Here is a 16,456-nt window from a genome sequence, read left to right on the forward strand (position 1 = left end):
GTAACAGCTATTCATCTATTACTACTGACAACCAGCCTGTATATCATGTGTGAGAGGTTGTCACAGCCCCGCCCCCTGTTACTGACATCACTGATATATAATATAATTACACTGTGATCAGACATGAGATCCACACATCTTATATACAGTAACAGCTATTCATCTATTACTACTGACAACCAGCCTGTATATCATGTGTGAGAGGTTGTCACAGCCCCGCCCCCTGTTACTGACATCACTGATATATAATATAATTACATGTGATCAGACATGAGATTCACACATCTTATATACAGTAACAGCTATTCATCTATTACTACTGACAACCAGCCTGTATATCATGTGTGAGAGGTTGTCACAGCCCCGCCCCCTGTTACTGACATCACTGATATATAATTACACTGTGATCAGACATGAGATCCACACATCTTATATACAGTAACAGCTATTCATCTATTACTACTGACAACCAGTCTGTATATCATGTGTGAGAGGTTGTCACAGCTCCGCCCCCTGTTACTGACATCACTGATATATAATATAATTACATTGTGATCAGACATGAGATCCACACATCTTATATACAGTAACAGCTATTCATCTATTACTACTGACAACCAGCCTGTATATCATGTGTGAGAGGTTGTCACAGCCCCGCCCCCTGTTACTGACATCACTGATATATAATATAATTACATTGTGATCAGACATGAGATCCACACATCTTATATACATTCACAGCTATTCATCTATTACTACTGACAACCAGCCTGTATATCATGTGTGAGAGGTTGTCACAGCCCCGCCCCCTGTTACTGACATCACTGATATATAATATAATTACATTGTGATCAGACATGAGATCCACACATCTTATATACAGTAACAGCTATTCATCTATTACTACTGACAACCAGCCTGTATATCATGTGTGAGAGGTTGTCACAGCCCCGCCCCCTGTTACTGACATCACTGATATATAATATAATTACATGTGATCAGACATGAGATCCACACATCTTATATACAGTCACAGCTATTCATCTATTACTACTGACAACCAGCCTGTATATCATGTGTGAGAGGTTGTCACAGCCCCGCCCCCTGTTACTGACATCACTGATATATAATATAATTACATTGTGATCAGACATGAGATCCGCACATCTTATATACAGTAACAGCTATTCATCTATTACTACTGACAACCAGCCTGTATATCATGTGTGAGAGGTTGTCACAGCCCCGCCCCGCCCCCTGTTACTGACATCACTGATATATAATATAATTACACTGTGATCAGACATGAGATCCACACATCTTATATACAGTAACAGCTATTCATCTATTACTACTGACAACCAGCCTGTATATCATGTGTGAGAGGTTGTCACAGCCCCGCCCCCTGTTACTGACATCACTGATATATAATATAATTACATGTGATCAGACATGAGATTCACACATCTTATATACAGTAACAGCTATTCATCTATTACTACTGACAACCAGCCTGTATATCATGTGTGAGAGGTTGTCACAGCCCCGCCCCCTGTTACTGACATCACTGATATATAATTACACTGTGATCAGACATGAGATCCACACATCTTATATACAGTAACAGCTATTCATCTATTACTACTGACAACCAGCCTGTATATCATGTGTGAGAGGTTGTCACAGCCCCGCCCCCTGTCACTGACATCACTGATATATAATATAATTACATTCTGATCAGACATGAGATCCACACATCTTATATACAGTCACAGCTATTCATCTATTACTACTGACAACCAGCCTGTATATCATGTGTGAGAGGTTGTCACAGCCCCGCCCCCTGTTAATGACATCACTGATATATAATATAATTACATTCTGATCAGACATGAGATCCACACATCTTATATACAGTCACAGCTATTCATCTATTACTACTGACAACCAGCCTGTATATCATGTGTGAGAGGTTGTCACAGCCCCGCCCCCTGTTACTGACATCACTGATATATAATATAATTACATTGTGATCAGACATGAGATCCACACATCTTATATACAGTCACAGCTATTCATCTATTACTATTGACAACCAGCCTGTATATCATGTGTGAGAGGTTGTCACAGCCCCGCCCCCTGTTACTGACATCACTGATATATAATATAATTACATTGTGATCAGACATGAGATCCACACATCTTATATACAGTAACAGCTATTCATCTATTACTACTGACAACCAGCCTGTATATCATGTGTGAGAGGTTGTCACAGCCCCGCCCCCTGTTACTGACATCACTGATATATAATTACATGTGATCAGACATGAGATCCACACATCTTATATACAGTCACAGCTATTCATCTATTACTACTGACAACCAGCCTGTATATCATGTGTGAGAGGTTGTCACAGCCCCGCCCCCTGTTACTGACATCACTGATATATAATATAATTACACTGTGATCAGACATGAGATCCACACATCTTATATACAGTGACAGCTATTCATCTATTACTACTGACAACCAGCCTGTATATCATGTGTGAGAGGTTGTCACAGCCCCGCCCCCTGTTACTGACATCACTGATATATAATATAATTACATGTGATCAGACATGAGATCCACACATCTTATATACAGTAACAGCTATTCATCTATTACTACTGACAACCAGCCTGTATATCATGTGAGAGGTTGTCACAGCTCCGCCCCCTGTTACTGACATCACTGATATATAATATAATTACATGTGATCAGACATGAGATCCACACATCTTATATACAGTAACAGCTATTCATCTATTACTACTGACAACCAGCCTGTATATCATGTGTGAGAGGTTGTCACAGCCCCGCCCCTGTTACTGACATCACTGATATATACTATAATTACATTGTGATCAGACATGAGATCCACACATCTTATATACAGTAACAGCTATTCATCTATTACTACTGACAACCAGCCTGTATATCATGTGTGAGAGGTTGTCACAGCTCCGCCCCCTGTTACTGACATCACTGATATATAATATAATTACACTGTGATCAGACATGAGATCCACACATCTTATATACAGTAACAGCTATTCATCTATTACTACTGACAACCAGCCTGTATATCATGTGTGAGAGGTTGTCACAGCTCCGCCCCCTGTTACTGACATCACTGATATATAATATAATTACATGTGATCAGACATGAGATCCACACATCTTATATACAGTAACAGCTATTCATCTATTACTACTGACAACCAGCCCGTATATCATGTGTGAGAGGTTGTCACAGCCCCGCCCCCTGTTACTGACATCACTGATATATAATATAATTACATGTGATCAGACATGAGATCCACACATCTTATATACAGTGACAGCTATTCATCTATTACTACTGACAACCAGCCTGTATATCATGTGTGAGAGGTTGTCACAGCCCCGCCCCCTGTTACTGACATCACTGATATATAATATAATTACATGTGATCAGACATGAGATCCACACATCTTATATACAGTAACAGCTATTCATCTATTACTACTGACAACCAGCCTGTATATCATGTGAGAGGTTGTCACAGCTCCGCCCCCTGTTACTGACATCACTGATATATAATATAATTACATGTGATCAGACATGAGATCCACACATCTTATATACAGTAACAGCTATTCATCTATTACTACTGACAACCAGCCTGTATATCATGTGTGAGAGGTTGTCACAGCTCCGCCCCCTGTTACTGACATCACTGATATATAATATAATTACATGTGATCAGACATGAGATCCACACATCTTATATACAGTAACAGCTATTCATCTATTACTACTGACAACCAGCCTGTATATCATGTGTGAGAGGTTGTCACAGCCCCGCCCCCTGTTACTGACATCACTGATATATAATATAATTACACTGTGATCAGACATGAGATCCACACATCTTATATACAGTAACAGCTATTCATCTATTACTACTGACAACCAGCCTGTATATCATGTGTGAGAGGTTGTCACAGCTCCGCCCCCTGTTACTGACATCACTGATATAATAATATAATTACATGTGATCAGACATGAGATCCACACATCTTATATACAGTAACAGCTATTCATCTATTACTACTGACAACCAGCCTGTATATCATGTGTGAGAGGTTGTCACAGCCCCGCCCCCTGTTAATGACATCACTGATATATAATATAATTACATGTGATCAGACATGAGATCCACACATCTTATATACAGTGACAGCTATTCATCTATTACTACTGACAACCTGCCTGTATATCATGTGTGAGAGGTTGTCATAGCCCCGCCCCCTGTTACTGACATCACTGATATATAATATAATTACATTGTGATCAGACACGAGATCCACACATCTTATATACAGTGACAGCTATTCATCTATTACTACTGACAACCTGCCTGTATATCATGTGTGAGAGGTTGTCACAGCTCCGCCCCCTGTTACTGACATCACTGATATATAATATAATTACATTGTGATCAGACATGAGATCCACACATCTTATATACAGTAACAGCTATTCATCTATTACTACTGACAACCAGCCTGTATATCATGTGTGAGAGGTTGTCACAGCCCCGCCCCTTTAAATCATTAAATCTGATTATTAGAACAAGTAGGATACATTATTCCCTCTTAAATATTGATTGAAAAATTCTTTGTTTATTTTGGTCTTGGAGTCGTCTTATTTTTGTCAAGTTCTTAAATATTTTATTTATCTATTTCCTAGTTTCTGGGAAAGCTGGGTGAAATCCAATATGGTCGCCTTTACACCTCAGCTTTTCGTGAGTATTGAGTTTGTGTAATAAAGGAGCATCGGATTCAGTACTGATTGACGAGTCAGATTTGCCATTCAGGGTTGTGGAAAGCTGGGTGACCACCCCTTTGGAAGCGGTGATGGCGGCCATATTGGATGTCACTCCGCTGCAGCAATACATAATAAAAATGTCATCACTGTCAGGCTCTCTGTTGACATGAATCGGCAGCGTATAAAAGCGTCAGCGATCCCTGCGGTTTACATAACACTTGACCTGTCGGTGGTCCTGAGTGTGGCGGCGCAGGGGGTCGCATATTATGTACAGTCTTATATATACATGAGTGACGGGGTCGCCCGGCCTGGACACTCGACACGTCTCTGTTTTGGGTACACGGCCGGTGGAAGAAGTAAATACTGGTGGAAGCCATGACAGGAATGGCGCTATATACGGCCTGCGGCGGGGGGAGGGGAGAGCACCAGCCTGGAAATGTCATTACTGTAAGGGATACGAGGCTTCCTCATTAACTCCATAAACGCCGCAGCTCTCCAGATGTCATTGCCACCTGTGCGCGAGCGATCAGCGAACATATAAGATGTAAAAATGTCAAATATCTCAAAAAGAATGAAAAATGGATCAACTATAAAATCATAAAATGTAAAAATATCTAAAATATAAAATCTAACAATAATATATCTAAAAATAGAAAAAGATATAAAAAGTGTAAAATATAATAAAGAATAAAATACTAGAATAAATCGATCTGAAATGCTGCTGGGTTTGCAGGGTTGTATTATAAGAGGTTTAGGCCTTGTAGATAATAAGAAGCCGGGACCCGGACTCCCCCTGTTGGCCAGGTCTTGCGGTGATGATCGCTCCTTCTCTGTTGCGCTCGGTCCTGAATGGGATGTTGAGACTTTTGCACTTTAATAGAAGTGAATAGGAGCAGTTGTCTTGTTTCCATTCACTTCATGGAGTGTGCGGCTGTTGTGTGATATTGGGGAGGTTCCCTTTAAATATAATGTGTCGGCCTGTGCAGCTGATGCGTTATAAGGATCTGATTATTTCTTATTTTATGACTCATTATATTCTGCAGTAATGTATACCCAATGTATCACTCCCATCCTCCATGTCCCCAGGAGCTTACAATCACTCCCATCATCTGACCCCAGGAGCTCACAATCACTCCCATCATCTGACCCCAGGAGCTCACAATGACTCCCATCATCCCTGTCCCCAGGAGCTCACAATCTAATAACCATCACTCCCATCAACCCTGTCCCCAGGAGCTCACAATCTAATGACAATCACTCCCATCATCGCTGTCCCCAGTCTGCTCAGCTCTGTAGATGGGGTAATCATCCTCCCTGTGTTTCTATGTGAGGTGCGGGTGTTGACATTTAGCGGGGGTCGGGTTACCCTCTGACATCTTGCCGCCCCCCGCTTTCTGGCGCCCTGTAAGTGATAAATTCCACTCCATGACCGGTAAGAACCTGCAAGGAGCAATTATAGAAAAATAAGACGTGATCAAGGGGCGGCCGCGTCTAGACCTGACCATATGCTGTACTGAGGAGAAGCGCTGACCCAGTGAAACGCTCTTAATAGCCCTCAGCCTAATATGGTTCATCATAGCGACTCCTCAGCTATAAAAACCGCAGCTGGACCGGATCCATCTCCTCCCGGACCGGTGACGTTAACCTTTCACACCTCAGACAGTCACAGCCCGCATACCTGCCATTGTGTTATGTCTAATGGACCTCAAATTAGGGGTGCGGACAGGGGCGTAACTAGGAAAGACTGGGCCCCCTTCGCTGGGTATCACACAACCCCCCCCCCTTGTAGATAGTGCCTCCCTATAGATTCCACCACACAGCACCCCCTATAGATAGCACCATACACAGCCCCCTGTAGATAGCACCATACACAGCCCCCTGTAGATAACGCCTTACAGCCCCCTGTAGATAACGCCTTACAGCCCCCTGTAGATAACGCCATACAGCCCCCTGTAGATAACGCCATACAGCCCCAAATCCCCCCTGTAGATGACGCCATACAGCCCCCCTGTAGATAACGCCACACAGCCCCCTGTAGATAATGCCATACAGCCCCCCTGTAGATAACGCCATACAGCCCCCCTGTAGATAACACCATACAGCCCCAAATCCCCCCTGTAGATGACGCCATACAGCCCCCTGTAGATAACGCCATACAGCCCCCCTTTAGATAACGCCATACAGCCCCCCTGTAAATAATATCTTACAGCCCCAAATCCCCCTTTAGATAACGCCATACAGCCCTCTGTAGATAATGCCATACAGCCCCCTGTAGATGACGCCATAGAGCCCCCTGTAGATAAAGCCATAGAGCCCCCTGTAGATAACGCCATACAGCCCCCTGTAGATAACGCCATACAGCCCCCTGTAGATAACGCCATAGAGCCCCCCTGTAGATAAAGCCATAGAGTCCCCCTGTAGATAACGCCATACAACCCCCCCTGTAGATAACGCTATACAGCTCCAAATCATCCCTGTAGATGACGCCATACAGCCCCCCTGTAGATAACGCCATACAGCCCCCTGTAGATAACGCCATACAGCCCCAAATCCCCCTGTAGATAACGCCATACAGACCCCCCTGTAGATAACACCATACAGCCCCCCTGTAGATAACGCCATACAGCCCCAAATCCCCCTGTAGATAACGCCATACAGACCCCCCTGTAGATAACACCATACAGCCCCCCTGTAGATAACGCCATACAGCCCCCCTTTAGATAATATCTTACAGCCCCAAATCCCCCTTTAGATAACGCCATACAGCCCCCTGTAGATAATGCCATACAGCCCCCTGTAGATAACGCCATAGAGCCCCCCTGTAGATAAAGCCATAGTGCCCCCCTGTAGATAACGCCATACAGCCCCCTGTAGATAACGCCATACAACCCCCCCTGTAGATAACGCCATACAGCCCCCTGTAGATAACGCCATACAACCCCCCCTGTAGATAACGCTATACAGCCCCAAATCCCCCCTGTAGATGACGCCATACAGCCCCCCTGTAGATAACGCCATACATCCCCCTGTAGATAACGCTATACAGCCCTCCCTGTAGATAACGCCATACAGTCCCTCCTGTAGATAACGCCATACAGTCCCCTCTGTAGATAACGTCTTACAGCCCCAAATCCCCCCTGTAGATGACGCCATACAGCCCCCTGTAGATAACGTCTTACAGCCCCAAATCCCCCCTTTAGATAACGCCATACAGCCCCCCTGTAGATAACGTCATGGAGCCCCCTGTAGATAACGCCATACAGTCCCCCTGTAGATAATGTCATAGAGCCCCCTGTAGATAACGCCATACAGCCCCCCTTTAGATAATATCTTACTGCCCCAAATCCCCCTTTAGATAACGCCATACAGCCCCCTGTAGATAATGCCATACAGCCCCCTGTAGATAACGCCATAGAGCCCCCCTGTAGATAAAGCCATAGTGCCCCCCTGTAGATAACGCCATACAGCCCCCTGTAGATAACGCCATACAACCCCCCCTGTAGATAACGCCATACAGCCCCCTGTAGATAACGCCATACATCCCCCTGTAGATAACGCTATACAGCCCTCCCTGTAGATAACGCCATACAGTCCCTCCTGTAGATAACGCCATACAGTCCCCTCTGTAGATAACGTCTTACAGCCCCAAATCCCCCCTGTAGATGACGCCATACAGCCCCCTGTAGATAACGTCTTACAGCCCCAAATCCCCCCTTTAGATAACGCCATACAGCCCCCCTGTAGATAACGTCATGGAACCCCCTGTAGATAACGCCATACAGCCCCCTGTAGATAACGCCATAGAGCCCCCCTGTAGATAACGCCATACAGTCCCTCCTGTAGATAACGCCATACAGTCCCCTCTGTAGATAACGTCTTACAGCCCCAAATCCCCCCTGTAGATGATGCCATACAGCCCCCTGTAGATAACGTCTTACAGCCCCAAATCCCCCCTTTAGATAACGCCATACAGCCCCCCTGTAGATAACGTCATGGAGCCCCCTGTAGATAACGCCATACAGTCCCCCTGTAGATAACGCCATACAGCCCCCCTGTAGATAACGCCATACAGCTCCCCTGTAGATAACGCCATACAGCTCCCCTGTAGATAACGCCATAGAGCCCCCCTGTAGATAAAGCCATAGAGCCCCCCTGTAGATAATGCCATACAACCCCCCCTGTAGATAACGCTATACAGCCCCAAATCATCCCTGTAGATGACGCCATACAGCCCCCTGTAGATAACGTCTTACAGCCCCAAATCCCCCCTTTAGATAACGCCATACAGCCCCCCTGTAGATAACGTCATGGAGCCCCCTGTAGATAACGCCATACAGTCCCCCTGTAGATAACGCCATACAGCCCCCCTGTAGATAACGCCATACAGCTCCCCTGTAGATAATGCCATACAACCCCCCTGTAGATAACGCTATACAGCCCCAAATCATCCCTGTAGATGACGCCATACAGCCCCCCTGTAGATAACGCCATAGAGCCCCCTGTAGATAAAGCCATAGTGCCCCCCTGTAGATAACGCCATACAGCCCCCTGTAGATAACGCCATACAACCCCCCCTGTAGATAACGCTATACAGCCCCAAATCGCCCCTGTAGATGACGCCATACAGCCCCCCTGTAGATAACGCCATACAGCCCCCTGTAGATAACGCTATACAGCCCTCCCTGTAGATAACGCCATACAGTCCCCTCTGTAGATAACGTCTTACAGCCCCAAATCCCCCCTGTAGATAACGCCATACAGCCCCCCTGTAGATAACGCCATACAGCCCCCCTGTAGATAACGCCATACAGCCCCAAATCCCCCCTGTAGATAACGCCATACAGCCCCAAATCCCCCTGTAGATAACGCCATACAGTCCCCCCTGTAGATAACACCATACAGCCCCCTGTAGATAACGCCATACAGCCCCCCTTTAGATAACGCCATACAGCCCCCCTGTAGATAATATCTTACAGCCCCAAATCCCCCTTTAGATCACGCCATACAGCCCCCTGTAGATAATGCCATACAGCCCCCTGTAGATAACGCCATACAGCCCCCTGTAGATAACGCCATACAACCCCCCCTGTAGATAACGCTATACAGCCCCAAATCGCCCCTGTAGATGACGCCATACAGCCCCCCTGTAGATAACGCCATACAGCCCCCTGTAGATAACGCTATACAGCCCTCCCTGTAGATAACGGCATAAAGTCCCCTCTGTAGATAACGTCTTACAGCCCCAAATCCCCCCTGTAGATGACGCCATACAGCCCCCTGTAGATAACGTCTTACAGCCCCAAATCCCCCCTTTAGATAACGCCATACAGCCCCCCTGTAGATAACGCCTTACAGCTCCCCTGTAGATAACGCCTTACAGCTCCCCTGTAGATAACGCCATACAGCTCCCCTGTAGATAACGCCATACAGCCCCCTGTAGATAACGCCATAGAGCCCCACTGTAGATAGCGCCATACAACCCCCCCTGTAGATAACCCCATACAGCCCCAAATCCCCCCTGTAGATAACTCCATACAGCCCCCCTGTAGATAACGCCATACAGACACCCCCTGTAGATAACACCATACAGCCCCCCCTGTAGATAACGCCATACAGACACCCCCTGTAGATAACACCATACAGCCCCCCCTGTAGATAACGCCATACAACCCCCCTGTAGATAACGGCATACAGACCCCCCCTGTAGATGACGCCATACAGAGCCCCCTGTAGATAACGCCATACAGATCCCCCCTGTAAATGATAATGCCATACAGACCCCCCCTGTAGATAACGCCATATAGCCCACCCCCCCAAAAAAAAAACGGCCTATAGTTTCTCCTACAAAAGAGATGTATCCCCTATCCAAAGGACAGGGGATACATGTGTGATCGCTGGCAGCGATAAGGAGAACGGGGGACCAAAAGTCCCCCGAAGTCCTTCCATGACAAACCTCGGACTTTCGGCGTCTGCGCAGTTCAAGTGAAATGAAAGAGCGCTGGTCACGGATGCGCACAACCACGACCGCTGCGCAAGTAATTTCTATGGAGCTGCAGTGTATGGTGGTATTATGTGAGCAGTGTATGGTGGTATTATGTGAGCAGTGTATGGTGGTATTATGTGAGCAGTGTATGGTGGTATTATGTGAGCAGTGTATGGTGGTATTATGTGAGCAGTGTATGGTGGTATTATGTGAGCAGTGTATGGTGGTATTATGTGAGCAGTGTATGGTGGTATTATGTGAGCAGTGTATGGTGGTATTATGTGAGCAGTGTATGGTGGTATTATGTGAGCAGTGTATGGTGGTATTATGTGAGCAGTGTATGGTGGTATTATGTGAGCAGTGTATGGTGATATTATGTGAGCAGTGTATGGTGGTATTATGTGAGCAGTGTATGGGGGTATTACGTGAGCAGTGTATGGTGATATTATGTGAGCAGTGTATGGTGGTATTACGTGAGCATTGTATGGTGGTATTACGTGAACAGTTTATGGTGGTATATGAGCAGTGTATGGTATTATATGAGCAGTGTATGGTGGTATTATGTGAACAGTGTATGGTGGTATTATGTGAGCAGTGTATGGTGGTATTACGTGAGCAGTTTATGGTGGTATTGTGAGCAGTGTATGGTCGTATTATATGAGCAGTGTATGGTATTATATGAGCAGTGTATGGTGGTATTATGTGAGCAGTGTATGGTGGTTTTATGTGAGCAGTGTATGGTGGTATTACGTGAGCAGTTTATGGTGGTATTGTGAGCAGTGTATGGTGGTATATGAGCAGTGTATGGTTATATTACATAAGCAGTTTATGGTGGCATTACATGAGCAGTGTATGGTGGTATTATGTGAGCAGTGTATGGTGGTATTACGTGAGCAGTGTATGGTGGTATTATATGAGCTGTGTATAGTGGTATTATGTGAGCAGTGTACGGTGGTATGTGAGCAGTGTATGGTGGTATTATGTGAGCAGTGTATGGTGGAATGTGAGCAGTGTATGGTGGTATTATGTGAGCACTGTACGGTGGTATTATGTGAGAAGTGTACGGGGGTATTATGGGAGCAGTGTACGGTGGTATTACGTGAGCAGTGTATGGTGGTATTACGTGAGCAGTCTATGGTGATATTACGTGAGCAGTGTATGGTGGTATTACGTGAGGAGTGTATGGTGGTATTACGTGAGCAGTGTATGGTGGTATTACGTGAGCAGTGTATGGTGGTATTACGTGAGCAGTGTATGGTGGTATTACGTGAGCAGTGTATGGTGGTATTATATGACCTCATCCTCCTACTGATCCTCATCCTCCTCCTCCTGATCCTCATCATCCTCCTCCTCCTCCTCTTGATCCTTATCCTCCTTCTCCTCCTGATCCTCATCCTCCTCCTGAAGCTCATCATCCTCCTCATCCGCCTTCTCCTGATCCTCATCATCCTCCTCCTCCTCCTGATCCTCCTCCTGAACCCCATCATCCTCCTCATCCTGATCCTCATCCTGATTCTCCTCTTCCTCCTCCTGAACCTCATCATCCTCCTCCTCGTCCTTGATCCTCCTCCACCTGATCCTCCTCATCCTCCTCCTCCTCCTGATCCTCCTTCTCCTCATCCTTCTCCTCCTTCTTGATCCTCCTGTAATGACGGGGTACGGAGACAGACTGGTGAGCCCTAATCTACCCGCCACTCAGTCCATGCCTACCTGCAACGGCCCATCCTAGGCGACAGCGTACAACTGGGCGACGGTCCCTACGCTCAATAAGTGCATGACAGACAAACCGACAAGGGTACACAGAAGCTAAGGGAAATGGGGCAGTTGCCCACGGCAACAAAGTGAGCAACAAGAGTAGTGAACGAGCCGAGTCAAACCAGGAGTGTACAAGGTACCAAACGCAGAGCAGGAGAGTAGTCAGTAAAGCCAGGGTCAAAAATGAAGCAAGGTCAATGATCATAGCAGGAGCAGCAGAGCCAGGAAACGGGAAAGAATCACAGGTACTGGAGGAGCAGGAAATGCAGGTATAAATAGACAGAGGGCGGGAGCTAGAACCGTCTGGCCAGGCTGTGATAGGCTCTCCCACTCCTCAGCCTCCCAGCCTGACTGGTAGAAGATCGTGTCACTCTCTCAGACTTAGGAGCAGGTGCAGACTGATTACCCATGGGCGTCGACACAGAAGCTGTGTCTGGCAAATCCTTTACAGTACCCCCCCTTTTAAGAGGGGCCACCGGACCCTTTCTAGGTGGACCTGGCTTTTTGGGGAAGCGAAGATGGAACCTCCTGAGCAATACCCCAGCGTGAACATCCTGGGCAGGTACCCAAGTCCTCTCCTCAGGCCCATATCCTCTCCAATGGACCAGGTAATGGAGGGAGCCTTGGACTATCCTGCTGTCCACAATCTTGGCCACCTCGAATTCTACCCCTTCAGGGGTGAGAATAGGGACCGGAGGTCTCCTCGAGGGAGCCAAGGACGGAGAGCAGCGTTTAAGGAGGGCGGCATGAAACACGTTGTGTACTCGAAAAGACGGGGGTAACTCCAGTCGGAAGGAGACAGGGTTAAGGACTTCAATGACCTTGTACGGCCCTATATATCGGGGAGCACATTTTTTGGACGGGACTTTAAGGCGCATATTTTTAGAAGATAACCACACCAGATCCCCGACCACAAACAAGGGGTTAGCAGAACGTCTTCTATCTGCCTGAGTCTTTTGTATGCTCTGGGACGCCTCTAGGTTCTTCTGAACCTAGGCCCAGACTGTGCACAGTTCCTGATGAACGACATCTACCTCGGGATTGGTGGAACTACCAGGTAAAACGGAGGAGAACCGTGGAGTAAACCCAAAATTACAGAAAAAGGGGGAGACCCCTGACGAGTTACTGACCCGGTTATTAAGGGAAAATTTGGCGAGGGGAATGAATGAGACCCAATCATATTGACAGTCAGAGATAAAACACCTTAACTATTGTTCTAGAGACTGATTAGTCTTCTCAGTTTGGCCATTAGTTTCAGGATGGAAGGCAGAGGAGAAGGACAGATCAATCTCCAACTTTTTACAGAAGGCTCTCAAAAACAATGAAACAAATTGTACCCATCTGTCAGAAACAATATTGACAGGAACCCCATGGAGACGCAGGATGTGTTTGACAAACAAGGTAGCTAACGTCTTAGCATTGGGTAGTTTCTTGAGGGGCACAAAGTGGCACATCTTACTGAAACGGTCTACTACAACAGACACACCGACTTGCCTTGAGATGGAGGCAAATCGGTGATAAAATCCATGGAGATATGGGTCCAAGGTCTCTGGGGAATGGGTAAAGAACATAGTAAGCTCGCTGGTCGGGACCTAGGAGTCTTGGACCTAGCACAAATTTCACAAGCGGCGACGTAGGCCTTAACGACTTTAAGCAACCCAGGCCACCAATAGTCTCTGGCAATGAGATGCTTGGTACCCAGGATGCCTGGATGACCAGATAGTGCGGAGTCATGATTTTCCATAAGTACCCTTAGCTGGAATTGCAGGGGAACAAACAGCTTGTTCTCAGGAAGGTTCCCGGGAGCTGAAACTTGATGAGCCGCAACTTCGCAGACTAAGTCAGAATCAACAGAGGAAATGATTATACCTGGAGGCAAAACACAAGCAGGATCTTCCTCAGAAGGAGGGCTGGCCATGAAGCTACGCGACAGTGCATCAGCCTTAATATTTTTAGACCCAGCCCTATAGGTGACTAAAAAGTTGAATCTAGTAAAAAATAACGCCCATCGAGCTTGTCTCGGGTTTAGCCTCCGGGCAGATTCTAGGAAAACCAGATTCTTGTGGACGGTAAGGACCGTTACCTGGTGCCTAGCCCCCTCCAGGAAGTGGCGCCACTCTTCAAATGCCCATTTAATGACTAAGAGTTCGCGGTTGCCGATATCATAGTTACTCTCAGTGGGCGAGAACTTCCTGGAGAAGTAGGCACAGGGACGGAGATGGGTGAGGGACCTGGTACCCTGGGACAAGACAGCCCCCACTCCCACCTCGGATGCGTCAACTTCCACGATGAATGGCTCCATTTGGTTATTCTGAATCAGCACAGGGGCCGAGATAAAGCACTTCTTAAGGACCTCAAAAGCCTGGACCGCCTCTGGAACCTTCCTGAGAACAAGCTGTTTGTTCCCCTGCAATTCCAGCTAAGGGTACTTAGGGAAAATCATGACTCCGCACTATCTGGTCATCCAGGCATCCTGGGTACCAAGCATCTCAGTGCCAGAGACTATTGGTGGCCTGGGTTGCTTAAAGACGTTAAGGCCTACGTCGCCGCTTGTGAAATTTGTGCTAGGTCCAAGACTCCTAGGTCCCGACCAGCGAGCTTACTATGTTCTTTACCCATTCCCCAGAGACCTTGGACCCATATCTCCATGGATTTTATCACCGATTTGCCTCCATCTCAAGGCAAGTCGGTGGTGTCTGTTGTAGTAGACCGCTTTAGTAAGATGTGCCACTTTGTGCCCCTCAAGAAACTACCCAATGCTAAGACGTTAGCTACCTTGTTTGTCAAACACATCCTGCGTCTCCATGGGGTTCCTGTCAATATTGTTTCTGACAGAGGGGTACAATTTGTTTCATTGTTTTTGAGAGCCTTCTGTAAAAAGTTGGAGATTGATCTGTCCTTCTCCTCGGCCTTCCATTCTGAAACTAATGGCCAAACTGAGAAGACTAATCAGTCTCTAGAACAATATTTAAGGTGTTTTATCTCTGACTGTCAATAAGATTGGGTCTCATTCATTCCCCTCGCCAAATTTTCCCTTAATAACCGGATCAGTAACTCGTCAGGGGTCTCCCCCTTTTTCTATAATTTTGGGTTTACTCCACGGTTTTCCTCCGTTTCACCTGGTAGTTCCACCAATCCCGAGGTAGATGTCGTTCATCAGGAACTGTGCACAGTCTGGGCCTAGGTTCAGAAGAACCTAGAGGCGTCCCAGAGCATACAAAAGACTCAGGCAGATAGAAGACGTTCTGCTAACCCTTTGTTTGTGGTCGGGGATCTGGTGTGGTTATCTTCTAAAAATTTGCGCCTTAAAGTCCCGTTCAAAAAATTTGCTCCCCGATATATAGGGCCGTACAAGGTCATTGAAGTCCTTAACCCTGTCTCCTTCCGACTGGAGTTACCCCCGTCTTTTCGAGTACACGACGTGTTTCATGTCGCCCTCCTTAAACGCTGCTCCCCGTCCTTGGCTCCCTCGAGGAGACCTCCGGTCCCTATTCTCACCCCTGAAGGGGTAGAATTCGAGGTGGCCAAGATTGTGGACAGCAGGATAGTCCAAGGCTCCCTCCATTACCTGGTCCATTGGAGAGGATACGGGCCTGAGGAGAGGACTTGGGTACCCACCCAGGATGTTCACGATGGGGTATTGCTCAGGAGGTTCCATCTTCGCTTCCCCAAAAAGCCAGGTCCACCTAGAAAGGGTCCGGTGGCCCCTCTTAAAAGGGGGGGTACTGTAAAGGATTTGCCAGACACAGCTTCTGTGTCGACGCCCATGGGTAATCAGTCTGCACCTGCTCCTAAGTCTGAGAGAGTGACACGATCTTCTACCAGTCAGGCTGGGAGGCTGAGGAGTGGGAGAGCCTAT

The 16,456-nt window shown here is 46.7% G+C and overlaps 2 protein-coding genes across 2 annotated transcripts in view; both read left to right on the forward strand.

Moving 5' to 3' along the window:
- LOC142665553 (myosin heavy chain, skeletal muscle-like) overlaps positions 1 to 4,847 on the forward strand; it is a 36,792-nt gene extending 31,945 nt beyond the window's left edge. The window contains exon 8 of the mRNA XM_075845257.1: positions 4,782 to 4,847. Within this exon, the coding sequence (XP_075701372.1) occupies positions 4,782 to 4,847 (66 nt within the window). The remainder of the gene's footprint in view (positions 1 to 4,781) is intronic.
- LOC142666212 (uncharacterized) overlaps positions 1 to 16,456 on the forward strand; it is a 94,506-nt gene that overhangs the window by 10,286 nt on the left and 67,764 nt on the right. The window lies entirely within an intron of this gene.

The sequence above is a fragment of the Rhinoderma darwinii genome, chromosome 13 (genome assembly GCF_050947455.1).
Source record: "Rhinoderma darwinii isolate aRhiDar2 chromosome 13, aRhiDar2.hap1, whole genome shotgun sequence".
Classification (NCBI taxonomy): Eukaryota; Metazoa; Chordata; class Amphibia; order Anura; family Rhinodermatidae; genus Rhinoderma; species Rhinoderma darwinii.